Genomic DNA, 13,297 nt, shown 5'->3' with positions numbered 1-13,297 from the left:
TTGAAGATTTTGAAAAGCTTAAAGATATTTTTGACTGGAAGTACAAATTTCGTTGTAGGTTAATATTAGATGGGCAGGTGAAGGAATTGACTGCTTAACTACACCACTTGTGTTGTGTTTGTGGGGCTTTTCTTTTCTTTATTTTCTTCTTCTCATTTTATAATAATAATTAAAATTCAATTATATACATATACATATACATATATTTAATTTAATGTGTTAACTGGCAGTCTGCCACCGTACCTGCCCTCCGTACTCTCCATTCATTAATATCTCTATTCACATGACGCTTTCTACATTCCCCCAACCCCCCCTCTATTCAACCTTACTTTTGTTTACAAATTCCTCACACACACACCTCCTCCCCACTCTTATCATATAACTACTTTTAATACATTATTTATTAATATCCTCTCTTTACACATTTTTCTCATATCTAATTATATTCAAGTTAATATGTGTATCCATCTATTGATATCATACTTTTCAAATATTATTGAGTGTCAGTATTTTAAAGTATATATTTGAGGCAATTGATATTGGTAACTAGATGATTGACAATTGGAACATTGTTGAATAAATAAATACTTGATTATTATTTGAAGGATGGATGGTTTAAATGAATATATTATGAGAATATAAATAAAATTGTTATTTTATTTAGTGGGAAGAAACTTGTAGGAAAGAAGGCAAATCCAAATACGTAGGCAATGAAGTAAGGGTTCTACCTCTACCTCTACCTCTACCTCTACCTAATCCTCATCTCATTCCTTTTTCATTTTATTTATTCCTATTTCAAATAGAAATCAATTTGGGCTCACAGCAAATACAAAGCCCAATGTTCACACACTAAAGCCCACCCCACCCCAGCCCATTTCGTCAAAGTCCACACTCTACTTCTGATTAAAACAATTTGGGCTCACCCCGGTGTTTCTACCATTTGACGATTGATGGTCTTTAATACAATTAAGAGTTACAGACAAATTTGCATAGCCACAAAGTTTAATATACGTATTTAATAAAATTGTTACACTACCAGAAGGGTTCGCCTGACGTACACATATGTCCGCAAATTTACCAAAACCCGTAGAGAGTACCATCCCAATGCCAAAATCCATGTCCGGGAGAACATCACATCACGATGTTGGGATTGGCAAAACCGACGTGCAAACCCAATGACATTGGCAAAAACTTTTGCCGATAGGGGGCTTCGCCGACTTGCGCAAGACGTAATTAAAGAATAAACCTAAAAGTGAGCAAAATAATCTTTTTGAGGACGGATCCAAGCTCCCCTTGTCTCTATAAACATACAATTTACAGATATTAGATCAACATCAAATATTGGTGACGTTCTTCACCTTCTCCAGTTGTCTTCAGGCGAACTTGTAAACTTCTTCCCGTGAACTTTTCTATTTACTTCACCCACATCTCATTTTTATTGTTGTTATGTTTATTTTTCTAAGTATAATGGTACTTTAGTTTTCAAACTATTATGGACATTCATGTGTCGCCTTAAACCATCTCGATCCTTGGAAAAACTCAATTGTGATCACGTTAAGGCTACCATAAATATGGTCATTTCTAATGAGATAAGATATAAAAAATAGTAGTGAGATTTGACGTAATCAAAATGTTAGATTTCATATTTTTGTGAGAGATGAATCATCCATCACAAAAGACACTTCTCAATCAGTCACCTATGCAAAAGTAGTAGTGAGACTCATCACATTTTTTAAAAATAGCCAAAATAGCCATCAGTTTTACACTGTTGTTTATATGTATTCATAAGTGTAATAAAATGTGCAGTACACTACCCTATTTTAACGTTAATTTTAAAAAAAGCACTATATTTTTTAAAATAATCCATAATTTTGTTTAACTGAGCAAGTATGAAGTATAAAAATTTAAATTTAATGTGGTTGATTGATTGATTTATTTACCTTTTACGGGGAATTTGCTGTCCCAACTACCAAACTACGAAATTGGAAGCAACAATGATATCTTCAACTGCTGCCAAAATAGGGCGACCTTCTTCTTCGCCATTATCACTTCTCCTTAAACCTCAAACTTCTCGCCGGATTCTTACTCCCTCCGCTTCGTTTTCCTCCTCTCTTCCCTCTCGCAAACTCATTCTCTACTCCAAACCCGGATGCTGTTTGTGCGATGGCCTCAAAGAGAAACTACACGCTGCCTTTCTCCTCTCCGGCCCCGATTCTCTTCACGACGTCCATTTACAGGTACTCAATTCACTCCCTTCCCATTTCTTTTTCTTACTGAAACCTCTTCAATTTCATTTCTTCTGTTTCGTTTCAAGTAGGTGAGGGATATCACTACTAACCCTGAATGGGAGAGAGCTTACCAGTATGAGATTCCTGTGCTTGCCAAAGTCCGCTCTGATGGCTCGGAGGTTGGTTCTATTCATTCATTCTTGTCAATTCTGATTAGCACCACCCGATATTTTTTTTTTGGCGGTTATAGCTTATTCGGAAAGGGTCTGTCTCTATTTCGGATTTACGGAGCTCTTCTTTGCGCTTCTTATCTAGAATTGTGCTTATGGATTTATAAAATGATCAATTTCTTGTGCATTACTTGTTTTGAAATCCTTGGTTGAGTTGTACTGAATTCTTTTTTTCCAAACTTCTGTGGTACCACGTCAGTAGCCTCTTGTTCTTGCTTGTAACATTCGATTTTGAGGTTCCAATGAGTTGGTCACCTCATCTTTCTGTTCTCACTGAATTTATTATGGATCCAATTGGGTCTGTGATCAATCCAATAAGATTTTTATCAACATACTGGTAATTGTTTTCAATTGGCTCGATTCAAGCATTTCTCGTCCTTTTTTTTTTATATAATTTTGTTTACCAACTGTTTTGAGTATTTTGTTTCTTAGGTTTGTCTCTCCCCATTCCGTCTAGCGGTATAACGTTGAAATTAAGCCAGCTGTAGAGTGCCGAAAGTCATTTAAGTGTAGAAAGATTAAAAAAATTATAACTAAAAAAGAAAAGAAAAATACTTCAATATAGCATCCTGAACCACTGAATAGTTAATGTCTTTAATGAAGATTTGACATGTAATGTATCCTGACCTCTACATTGAAGTTTTCCTATAAAAATACGTTTCTTTGGTGTCTGAACTGAGACGGTCGTTGTTGGCAGTTGTTTGTGCTTCATTGTAGGAATCATTATGGGACCAAAAAGTGTTTAAATCTTGTTGTCCTGTTTTATTAGAGAAACCTAACTATTCAATTTGATAAGCGACGGAAGAAGTCTTTGGTGAATGGGTTTCATAAAAGCCCATTTGGGTCAACATTACTGATGAACATGACTTGAATACCAGTGAATCAAAGGGGCTTTACCGATGATGGCTCGTGGAAAGGATGATAACGTTTGAATGGACTCAAAAACTTTGCACTTATATGTAAATCTTGTAAATTTTCTGAATTACCTGACATCTTAAACTAAAGAATTGGGTTGATAACATTAATATTACCTGTTGTTAAACATGCAGAGGCCCATTCCAATTGTAACTTCCATGTGGAAAAGATAGGTCCTGACAGAGAAGCCTCTCATTCTATCAAAGTTGCACATTGCTACTTCTATTTCCATTTTCTGTGCTTAAATTTTCTGTAAACTCAGTTTGCTAGAACTACATACCTTCCTGGAACTCTTAGTATGAGACAAATTGTTTGTGAAATTTCTTTGTTAGAAATGAAAATATGAAACAAGCTACTGGAAGGGTTTTACTGTGAACTGTCAAAAACAAAATCACAAACAAGGTGACCATATGGTGAAGAAAAAAGCAATGTATATGAAATGCAGGTAATTTAGAGCTCCATACATTCTAAATATTTTCTCATATTGGTTTCGTCATTCTGTTAGTACAGAAAGTTACCATTTGGAAAGTTCTAAGTAGTGAATGTAACTTGCTATTAATCACCCCTCAACCAATGGAGGTCTATGGACGAGATCAAGTTTGCACTTAAGTGGCAACTGTAAGAATAATGAAGCAAAGACAATCAACACAAAATGTCGAACTATTCCTTTCTGGTTTTTGCTGCAATGCGAAAACTCTATAACCCTTCTCTTTGGACTTTGGGAGTTTCCTTCTGAGGAGTTGCATTACTTGTGTTCAATTATTCTCACACAACTCTTTTCTAGTATGGCTGAGTGGTAATTGTTGCTAAATAGGCGTTACTAAGAGGGTTGCCTTTTGATTGGCCTGATTTAGAGGAGAGGGCTATAATCACAAAAATCAGTTACAAAAGGAGACGAGAGATCTTATAAGCCAACGTACAAATATGTATCTCAGCTGGCAAGAATCAAAGGAAAAGGATGTAATCACAAAAATATATGGAAATAATATGGCATAACTCTGCAATTTTTTAGAGTATATGACCAGTTCATTTACGCTGTGTCGTCATGAAGATAGCTCAATGGTTAAGAAATCTCAAATCTCTACTTCCTTGAATTTATAGGTTCAAGTCTCCACCCTGTGTGTAATAATATGGCCAATAGATTTACTATAAGTGGGAAATATCACTATATCAGAGTACTTATTTCCAATTGGGCATCTTTCCTAATGAGGTAGCATGCTTTTTGGGGATATGGAATAATTGATACATTTATAACCTTGTTCTTCCTTCTCCAAATTGTATATTGAATGTCACTTACTTTACCATGTTCATATCTTTCCTGCTCCTTTTACGCTGGAAAGGAAAGCTGCACGTTCCTTTGGGATGTGTTGATTATAAGACATTGTATCTTTGTTCAATTTTTCCTTTAGGTTTTATGTCTTCGTGGATATTCTTTATGCCGTCCTTCTGTTTACTTAGGTCCGATGTCTTCGTCTTTTTCCGCCTACTTTCAGATTCTCTTTTTATGATGCCTTGCCTTGTACAATTTGAGTTTGTGTTTCTTTAATTTTCTTTCTCCATCTTAATGTCATTCCAAACTTTATGAACATTTTCAACGTGAAGATTATTCTGTGGATATATTGTCTTTTCTTGGAGTTCCTGTATTATTTGCCATTAATTGTCGCTATTTTATTTTTGTTATGTAGCCTGTAATATTTTAAAATTTATGATAACCCAAGTACTTAAAGTAATCATGTGATTAGCTTCACACGTTATTATCTACAAAAGGTTCTCTTTTAAATGAAAGCATTCGAGATTATCGTTCCTTTGATGTTTGACCTCTAACCCCCAAAAGTAGCTAGAATTCTTGTGCATGCTCATGTCCCACGTGTGATTGCAGCAGATTTACGTCTGTTTTTCTTTCTGTAATTTACTAAAGCAGTTACACTTCACGTATTACTGCATTTCTAGTATCTCGTAAGGGATATGCAGGGTGAGAAATCTAGGTCTAGTGTATCAATTGTACTGTGCATGTTTTTGAGTGATTTTGGAATTGTTAAAAACCACTTTTGTCATGTTGAAAATCATTTTGAAATATGTCTACAATCACTTAAAATTAATCCTATATTTTATTTTATACTTTTGAATATAATTTTCATCGTCGAGTTTAATTCTAAATGTCTAAAAGGATGTTAAGAAGTGATTTTGAAAATGACAACTGATTTTGACCATTTCATTTCAAAATCACATCCAGAATGTTGTATTATAGTCTGGTTTTAGTATCCAATGGAGCTCAGCTCAAGGATAGAAATTTGGCCTTCTATTGTCCTCCTCAAAGATCATGACAAACGGATGTTTGTTTTTTATATGTAAAAAGGATATGTATCATTTTGTTAGGTACTAATATTCTCTGTTATTCTATTTGGGTTACTTGAGATATCCAGAGGCATGCAGAGTTTTAACAATATCTGTTACTTTTTTTTTGTTTTGCCTTATACATCTATCTCGAGTAGTCCTTTTCAGATAATACTTAGTTACGCAGACGGCAAGTTAGCGTATTAAGCTAGGCACTGTTATTTTTGTGCACTGTTCTCAAATTCTGGTCCCGGGAGATTTCCTTATGTTATGAACTACTAACATACACTTGAAACACAAAAGTAATCACAGACAAGTACTTACTGATCCTGACTCATTGCTCACTGATGGATGTAGATTCCCTTTTTGTATTATTGTTCATCTTTTGACCCAATTTTCATCGAAGGAAACCTGCTTTAATTGATGGAATTCTCTTTAACACCAGTGCCACGTGTTTGAATGAGCCAAATTGATGTAATATTTGTGTTAAAAAAATCTTCTTAGACTCTAGAGATTTCTGTCCTTTGATCTTTTCCTCCCTCGTTTGGGTGCTTTTGCTTGGCTGAATATTTTTTGGTAATGCTAGACACATTGATTCCCTTTTTCATATGCAATTAAATTATTCCTGACTCTGAAGTTCACATAGAAACTTTATACACTTTAGAACATGTTCTTTTGACTATTCACTTCGATTTACCTTACTAATTAAAAAAATGAACATGTATGGCAGGAAGTGCTTCCTCGGCTATCTCCTCGTTTGGGAGTGGAGTTTGTTCAGAAGAAACTGGCAGCTGCCCTACAATAGGAGGCAAGCGTTATTGTTCTTATTAAAATTCTTATCTCCACAAGCTGTGGTGTAATAAAACAAATTATAATATTTTATTCCATAACTTGTGATAAAAGACAAGGACCCATTGATACATCGTGTGGCTTCTTTTTCTTCACCAAAAAAAAAGAAAATAATGTCGTTTTCACTTTCTACTATACCATATTTGACTATGTTTCTCTTTGCATAAAATTATTGACCACCAATTATCATAATCTGTTCAATTACGCCATCGATTCCCACTCTTGCATTCTTTTATTAATTAATTACTTTCTTTCTTTCATTTTTTTTCCCTGAAAGTGACAAATCATTCATTTATGCTTCAGAAAGGGTTTGCAAAGAAGGGTGGAGGTCAGGGAGGGGAAAAAGTGCAGAAAAGCAGAGATTTTGACCTGGTCAAAAGTTGCAAACTTGAGCAAACCCAACACTCATTTGAAAGTTTTGTAGGTTTCTTATCTCCACATGATTACCAGAGTTCCAAACTCGTAAGTTTACTCAACCTTTCGTGGGTTCATTGCAAAAACCTCTCTTTTCATTTTTGTTGTAAACTTATAATTGATCTCTTCTTAATATTGTGACAACTCAAAAAAGAAAAGGCTTTAGCTATTTGATTTGACCTTCTAAGTTCTTTCATCTCTTTAAAGTTAAATAAAAAACAATGATAGTAACTAATAGTTCTTGTCATGAAGAATTTCCTTTGCCCGCTTCCCCGCTGGCGTGATCTGTTTTACTGATCTTCAAATCTTACTGTTAGATTCTGTTTGTTCTTTACCATTGCTTGATTCTCCATCTCCCCATGACAAAGGAATTTGTGTACTGTTTTTGAAATCACATCCAAGATTTGCCTTGCCACTCAAGCTTTTTAGGGTGTCTTGCTTTGCTTTCCTCCTTTGTTGCATCTCTCACTAGCTTTACTATCAATCAATCCATGAAAACACTTGCTGCCAAAACAAAGGCGCTTTTGCCTTCTTTTCTGTGTATCTTGCAATGACAAGGTTTCATTTTATTTCATTTCTTTGATCACTACAGAAATTAGACTTCAATTCTTTTCTCTCTCTCTCTCTCTTCCTTTTAAGAAAAGGATAACCAAACTTTGTGTCAAAAACTTTATATAAATTGGGTCTCTTGCTTTTGGAGTTGTTACTTCTTGTTTTACTCAATCAAAGTTTGCCCAATAATTTAACATTAGATTCCTTTAGCACTTGGGATTTGTAATTTAATGGCAACTTATTTTCGTTACTTTCTCTTTTAATCCTCACTTTATAGCAATCCTGCTTTCTTGAATTATTAGCACTCAAATATAAATTGTCTATGGTATTGTTATTTATGCCTTGTTTGGCAGAACTTTCATAAAGTTTCTTGTCCTCTTTTTTTAATTTTTTTTTTTGGGTATTTGATGTGTTATTCACAAAAAACAGCTGCTTATATTATTCATTCATGCATGACAACCGAGTCAATGGACGAATGGTTTAAAGTTGTGAATAATATTTTTGGACTTTAGCACTTTTTAACTAATTGGAATTTGGAAAATGTGAGGGGGCATCTTCAAATTGTACTTGGGGATATCAGTCTTCTGATTTTCTGATTCTGAAGACATGTCCCCTGCCATAATTTCTAAAATTTTATTTTCCTTTGTTACAACAATTATGTGGTTGAGTGATTGAAAGTTGTGGAACTCAATTACTACCCAGCTTATCTTGTTTAGCTAAAGCTTTGTTTTATTCGTCCAACAGATGATAAAAGTGAATTTGAATTCCAATATCCACACCTACAAATTTTTTAATTGTAAAAATTGGGTATTCTAAGTTAAAATTAGATCTCTAAATGAACCAAACTTACAATTTCTGCAATGTAAGCTTGAGAGTCTAATAATAACTCTTTTCTTAAATAATAAATATTATTACTCAATTTTTACAATTAAATTTGGTATAATTGCAGTGCAACAACTGTCAACCTATTTTATGAGTTGTTCTTCTTTTCAACTTGCCAAAAGAAGAAAAATAAAATCTCCCCTCTAATGAGAGAGGAGTTATTAGAATAAGAAATGACGAGGGAAGCAGTAACAATTTGGATCAGAAATGTTGCTTCAATCAACGAGGCTACAACTTTATAAAGATAATTGCAATTAGATATAATAAAAGATAGGGATATTTTCAATTATAATAACAAACTGAAATATTTACCAAATGTATTCAAATTTGACCGAATCTAAAATTTTAATATATTTTATAAAATATTTTTTTCGTTTTTAATAATTTTCTCAAAAAAGTAAAATATTCACCAATGGATCATTGCAATGATCTGATCAATAACTAAGCCAATCAACTTGTATGATTTTTCTAATTAAAAATACCTTTTTTTTTTAATAATAATTACTCTAAAAATTTATATGAAAATTCTTTAGATGATAAGCTTAGGTACTTATGATAACCATTTTTTATTTATGAAAAGTAAAATTATAAAAATCACTTGTATCTGAAGGTGTTTCTATTATATATATATTAATTTCCTTTTAATGTTTTCAAAAGTTTTGAAAAGAAAACAATATTCAGAACTTTTTTTCCCAATAGATTAAGAATTTAAGTATTTCTCTAACAAACATGTAAAGCCACAAACAAGTGAGAAAATAAACATAAATTGAAAAACTATAAAAGAAAAATCAACAAAGCATGGTTAAAATGTTTGAACAAACAAGCAAAAACAATGGAAAGTAATTTGTAGAAATTATTTTGCCTCATTTTTTCGTAACTTTTTATCCCTTCTTTCTCTATTATTCTTATATTTTATTTCAATAGCATTTTAATGTTAATCAACTTATCATCCGTCCCTTTCTCCTTCTTTTTCTTCTTCTTCTTCTTATAATAATAATGATAATAATAAATAAAGGGTGCATCGGGATTGGGACCTAAATTTCCATTCATGACGCCATCGTCATCTTCTTCCTTTTTTAAAAAAAAAATTGAAATGGACTTCACAATATTTAAACAAACGAAACATTTGTATGTCAAAAGTAATGGAAATTAAATGGATTGGTATATAAAAATGGTATAATTAAGTCAAATATTAGTTCCATAGTGAATTTACCGTACAAATCATAGAGATATATATTTGGTTTGTTCAATTTAAACTTCTCAAATTTCAAATACAAAGTGTGAACTTAAGAACATATAGAGACGTTTATTCACTGTGTTTAAGAATTAATGATTATTTATATACATATATTGTATTGCCACATTTATGTATGTTACGATTTAAAAAAAAATAGAAAAGTTCCTTTTTAATTATTTAATATAAAAATAATCTTTCAAGTTTGTAAGGATATTTATTGTTGTTCGGAGTGTGACACTTTCTCTCACAAGAAGATATTTTTAGAAAAATATTTATAACTTCATTAAACAAGTTTTTAATCAAGAATTGTTAAAGATCAATCTTTAATTGAAAATCTTTGAAAGATTTTTTTTCCTCCTCCGGTTTGAAGTTCTTCTTTCTCTATCTATTCTTGTTCAAGGCATCTAATCAAGACGCATTCAAGTAATAATCTTACTAAGAATTTTTATGAAGGTAAGTCTTTACCTTCTTGAATCATGAAGGTTATTTGGCTTCTTCGTAAATGACTCGAGTTATATAAGAATAAAATTTTAAAAAGATATATAGTTAATTGAATACGTTGAATTAGAAATTCAGAAAAAGTTTTGACTATCTTCAAAAGATTCAAACTACAGTCTAGAGAAGCCAAATTATTTTAGTAAATAGAAAATACTAAAAAGAATTCTAATCTAGGGAATGTTTTAGATTAATAAAGTGTGTACACTAATTATTACTCATTGTAAAAATATAGGGAATGAGTATTATTTTGCATCCTATTCTCTTAAGTTTTAACTATCACTCTGGAATTTAACTCAAGTAACAACTTACCAAGTAAAACAAACTTCAATTTGCATGTATATATATAAATGAAGCTTGAGAACCAAAGTTATAGTTTATCATAATCTAATAAAAATAAACAAAGTATACTTTTAGGATTCTTTTATGACAGGAGGAAACCCAGAGAAGATTGACAATTGAGAAAAAGAAGTCATTTTTCAAAAGAAAAGTATGGTTTTTTTTAAAAAAAAATTTATAGAGGAATAAAAATAAACCCTTGATGGAAAAGGAAGATATGGAAGCTTTATTAGAATCAATTGTGATGCAATAACCTCATTTTCGAAATAATTAAACTAAAAAAAAAAAAATTTAAAGTGTTTGAAAGAATAAATCAAAGGAACGCACTTAATTATTTGAGAGTTTCTTCATTCATTTTTGAAATCTTGATCAAAACATAAAACCCAATTCTTTTATATTATCTGATAGCTTTGGCTTGCTACTTTTGCTTTATAATAGAAAGAGAAAAATGATAGAGATTTTTATTGAATATTTTGTATATTCCTTATCTATTTCTAGACTAATACAGTGCTTATAACTTATAATACACAATACTGTAGTAAAATAAGGGAAAAATTTACAAATTAAATATAGGATCATTATTACATACAATTACTAAAATTGAAACTCATGATCGTAGCGAATTTGTGAATTAATTGAGTAAAATGGGGAGAATGGAGAGGTTTGGTGAAAATATTTGTTGGTTGGTCGATGGTGGAGATGGATTGGAGATGGAGAGTGTTGTTCTGAAGATGACGGCGCATGAAGTGACAATCATTCTCAATGTGCTTTGTTCCTTCATGAAATACATCATTGTGTACAATTTGAATGGCACCACACTTATTACAATGAAGAATAGTGGGAGTTTGTAGGGCTCCCATGTAAGTAAGACCAACGAATCCATAGTATAATTCCGAAGTCATAGTGTAATTCCGAAGTGGCATCAGCCAAAGCATGATAATATTCAGACTTTGTGCTGAAACGAAAAACAATAGTTTGTTTCTTGATGTGTCAGGATGAGAGCATCGCCTAAATAGAAGCAGTAGTCACTAGTGGACCTTCTATCAGTAGGATCACCCGTTCAATCAACATCAATTAATTCAGAGAGAACTAGAGATGACTGTGAGGAGAACTGTAGACGATGACCCAAAGTGCCTTTAATATAGTGTAGAATACGAATGATAACAGTGAAGTGAATAAAACAAAGAGCAGCCATGAATTGACTAACAATATGAACGATATACACAACAGTTGGACGAGTCATAGTTAAGTAAATCAGGCTACCAATGAGTTGTCGATACAAAGTGAGATCATCAAGAGGAACACACCATCAAAAGGAGTTAGTTGCATATCTGGATTTAGTGGCGTTGAGGATGTGGCAAAATCAGTAATACCAGATTGAGTGAGAAGATCAGAGTATATTACGCAAACAATTGTTCATGAATTTTGCTCGTATTTTTTAATTTTTTTTTCTAAATACAAACAATGACAAACATTTAAAACTGAAATTTATAGATATTGAACTACTTACAAGTGACATTAAGCTAAAAATTTAAAATTTTATAAATATTTTAAATATTTTATCATTTAAAATATGCTATTTTATTAAACATATTGTAAAATAAAATTTGAAATTAAGTATGTCAAACACAAGATTCTCTGTAACTTTGTTCAGTATTGCTTTTTATATATATATATATATTTTTTGAAAAGCTTCCAAGTCAAAGTTATTAAAAATCTACAGCCTTAAAATAAATAAACATTTATTGATGAGTATAAGTATAAGAAATGATTATATTCCAGAATTATATAACATACAAATGTATGACCATTATGATTTGACACTTTTCATTCGTAATGGAAAATATTTTATTAATAATTGTATCGATTTAAACTTCAAAATAATAGTTATACCAATTCAAACTTTCATAAATTTATCTATTTAAACTTTTATATATATATTTAAATAATATATAATTGGATTGAGATTGATTCAATTATAAAAGTTGAGAATAGAAACGGATATGATTATTAAGTAAATATGATAAGATAGAATGAGAAATTGGATGTGATTTGACATAAGTAATTTGTGGACAATCGAAATGTATTTGTTGAGCACTAGAATGACCAAAAGAAGGAAAAGTAGAAGAAGATATATATTGCAAGAGGAAAGAAAAATTGTGGAACCTTAGTTTTCTTTAATATATCCTTGATTTATTTATTGTTTTTAAGAAATGAATATTGGGTAGAGAAAAAGGTATTGTCCCCAATCATTTTTCATACCTAAAAAATAAAAATTCCAACCACATTTTTATTTTTAAATTTTAGGAAATGATTTAGTGAGGTCTCCACTGTCTATCAATTATGGTGTTGTTGTGTTAGAAATAGAATAAAATAAAATATCCACCACATGGTTTCTAATTGGAATCCTAAAATGAAACCACACACTCTCTTCCTTTCCTTTGTTTTTCAAACCTTATTTCATTGCTTTCTTTTTTCATTTCTTCTCTTTTTTTCATTTTCCTCATTTTTCTTTCTCATTAACTCTTTAATCCTTCCATTTTCTTTTATAATCATGATGGTGTAATCTGTTGAATAATATTTGTATCCAAAATCATACTGTATTATTTAGTTTTTAGTTTAAGTATTTTGATGTAAAAAAAAAAAAAATGAATTAATTGTAAACTTTGTTTAAACGGAGAGATTTGTTCGAGTGTCTACAAGATAAAAGAAGGTAAACATGGGTGTGGAGTCTAACTACACGTACTCCAATGCTTATTTCAATCTAGTGCTTTTCAGTAGCTAGACAATAGAGAAGATAGTAGAAACTTCAGCCGAATTAT

General features: G+C 31.5%; 1 protein-coding gene across 1 annotated transcript; it reads left to right on the top strand.

Annotated features, from left to right (window-relative positions):
• Positions 1–1,943: 1,943 nt before the first annotated feature.
• LOC101215760 (hypothetical protein) lies at positions 1,944–7,241 on the top strand. Its single transcript, XM_011655505.2, has 4 exons — positions 1,944–2,237; positions 2,318–2,407; positions 6,438–6,515; positions 6,860–7,241. Exons 1-3 carry the CDS (start codon positions 1,995–1,997, stop codon positions 6,510–6,512), a joined length of 408 nt encoding a protein of 135 aa, XP_011653807.1. The 5' UTR covers positions 1,944–1,994; the 3' UTR covers positions 6,513–6,515; positions 6,860–7,241.
• Positions 7,242–13,297: the final 6,056 nt, after the last annotated feature.

This window comes from Cucumis sativus, chromosome 4, assembly GCF_000004075.3.
Source record: "Cucumis sativus cultivar 9930 chromosome 4, Cucumber_9930_V3, whole genome shotgun sequence".
NCBI classification, from domain to species: Eukaryota; Viridiplantae; Streptophyta; class Magnoliopsida; order Cucurbitales; family Cucurbitaceae; genus Cucumis; species Cucumis sativus.
The sequence above is the reverse complement of the archived record's forward strand: the minus strand, read 5'-3'. Positions and strand labels throughout refer to the sequence as shown.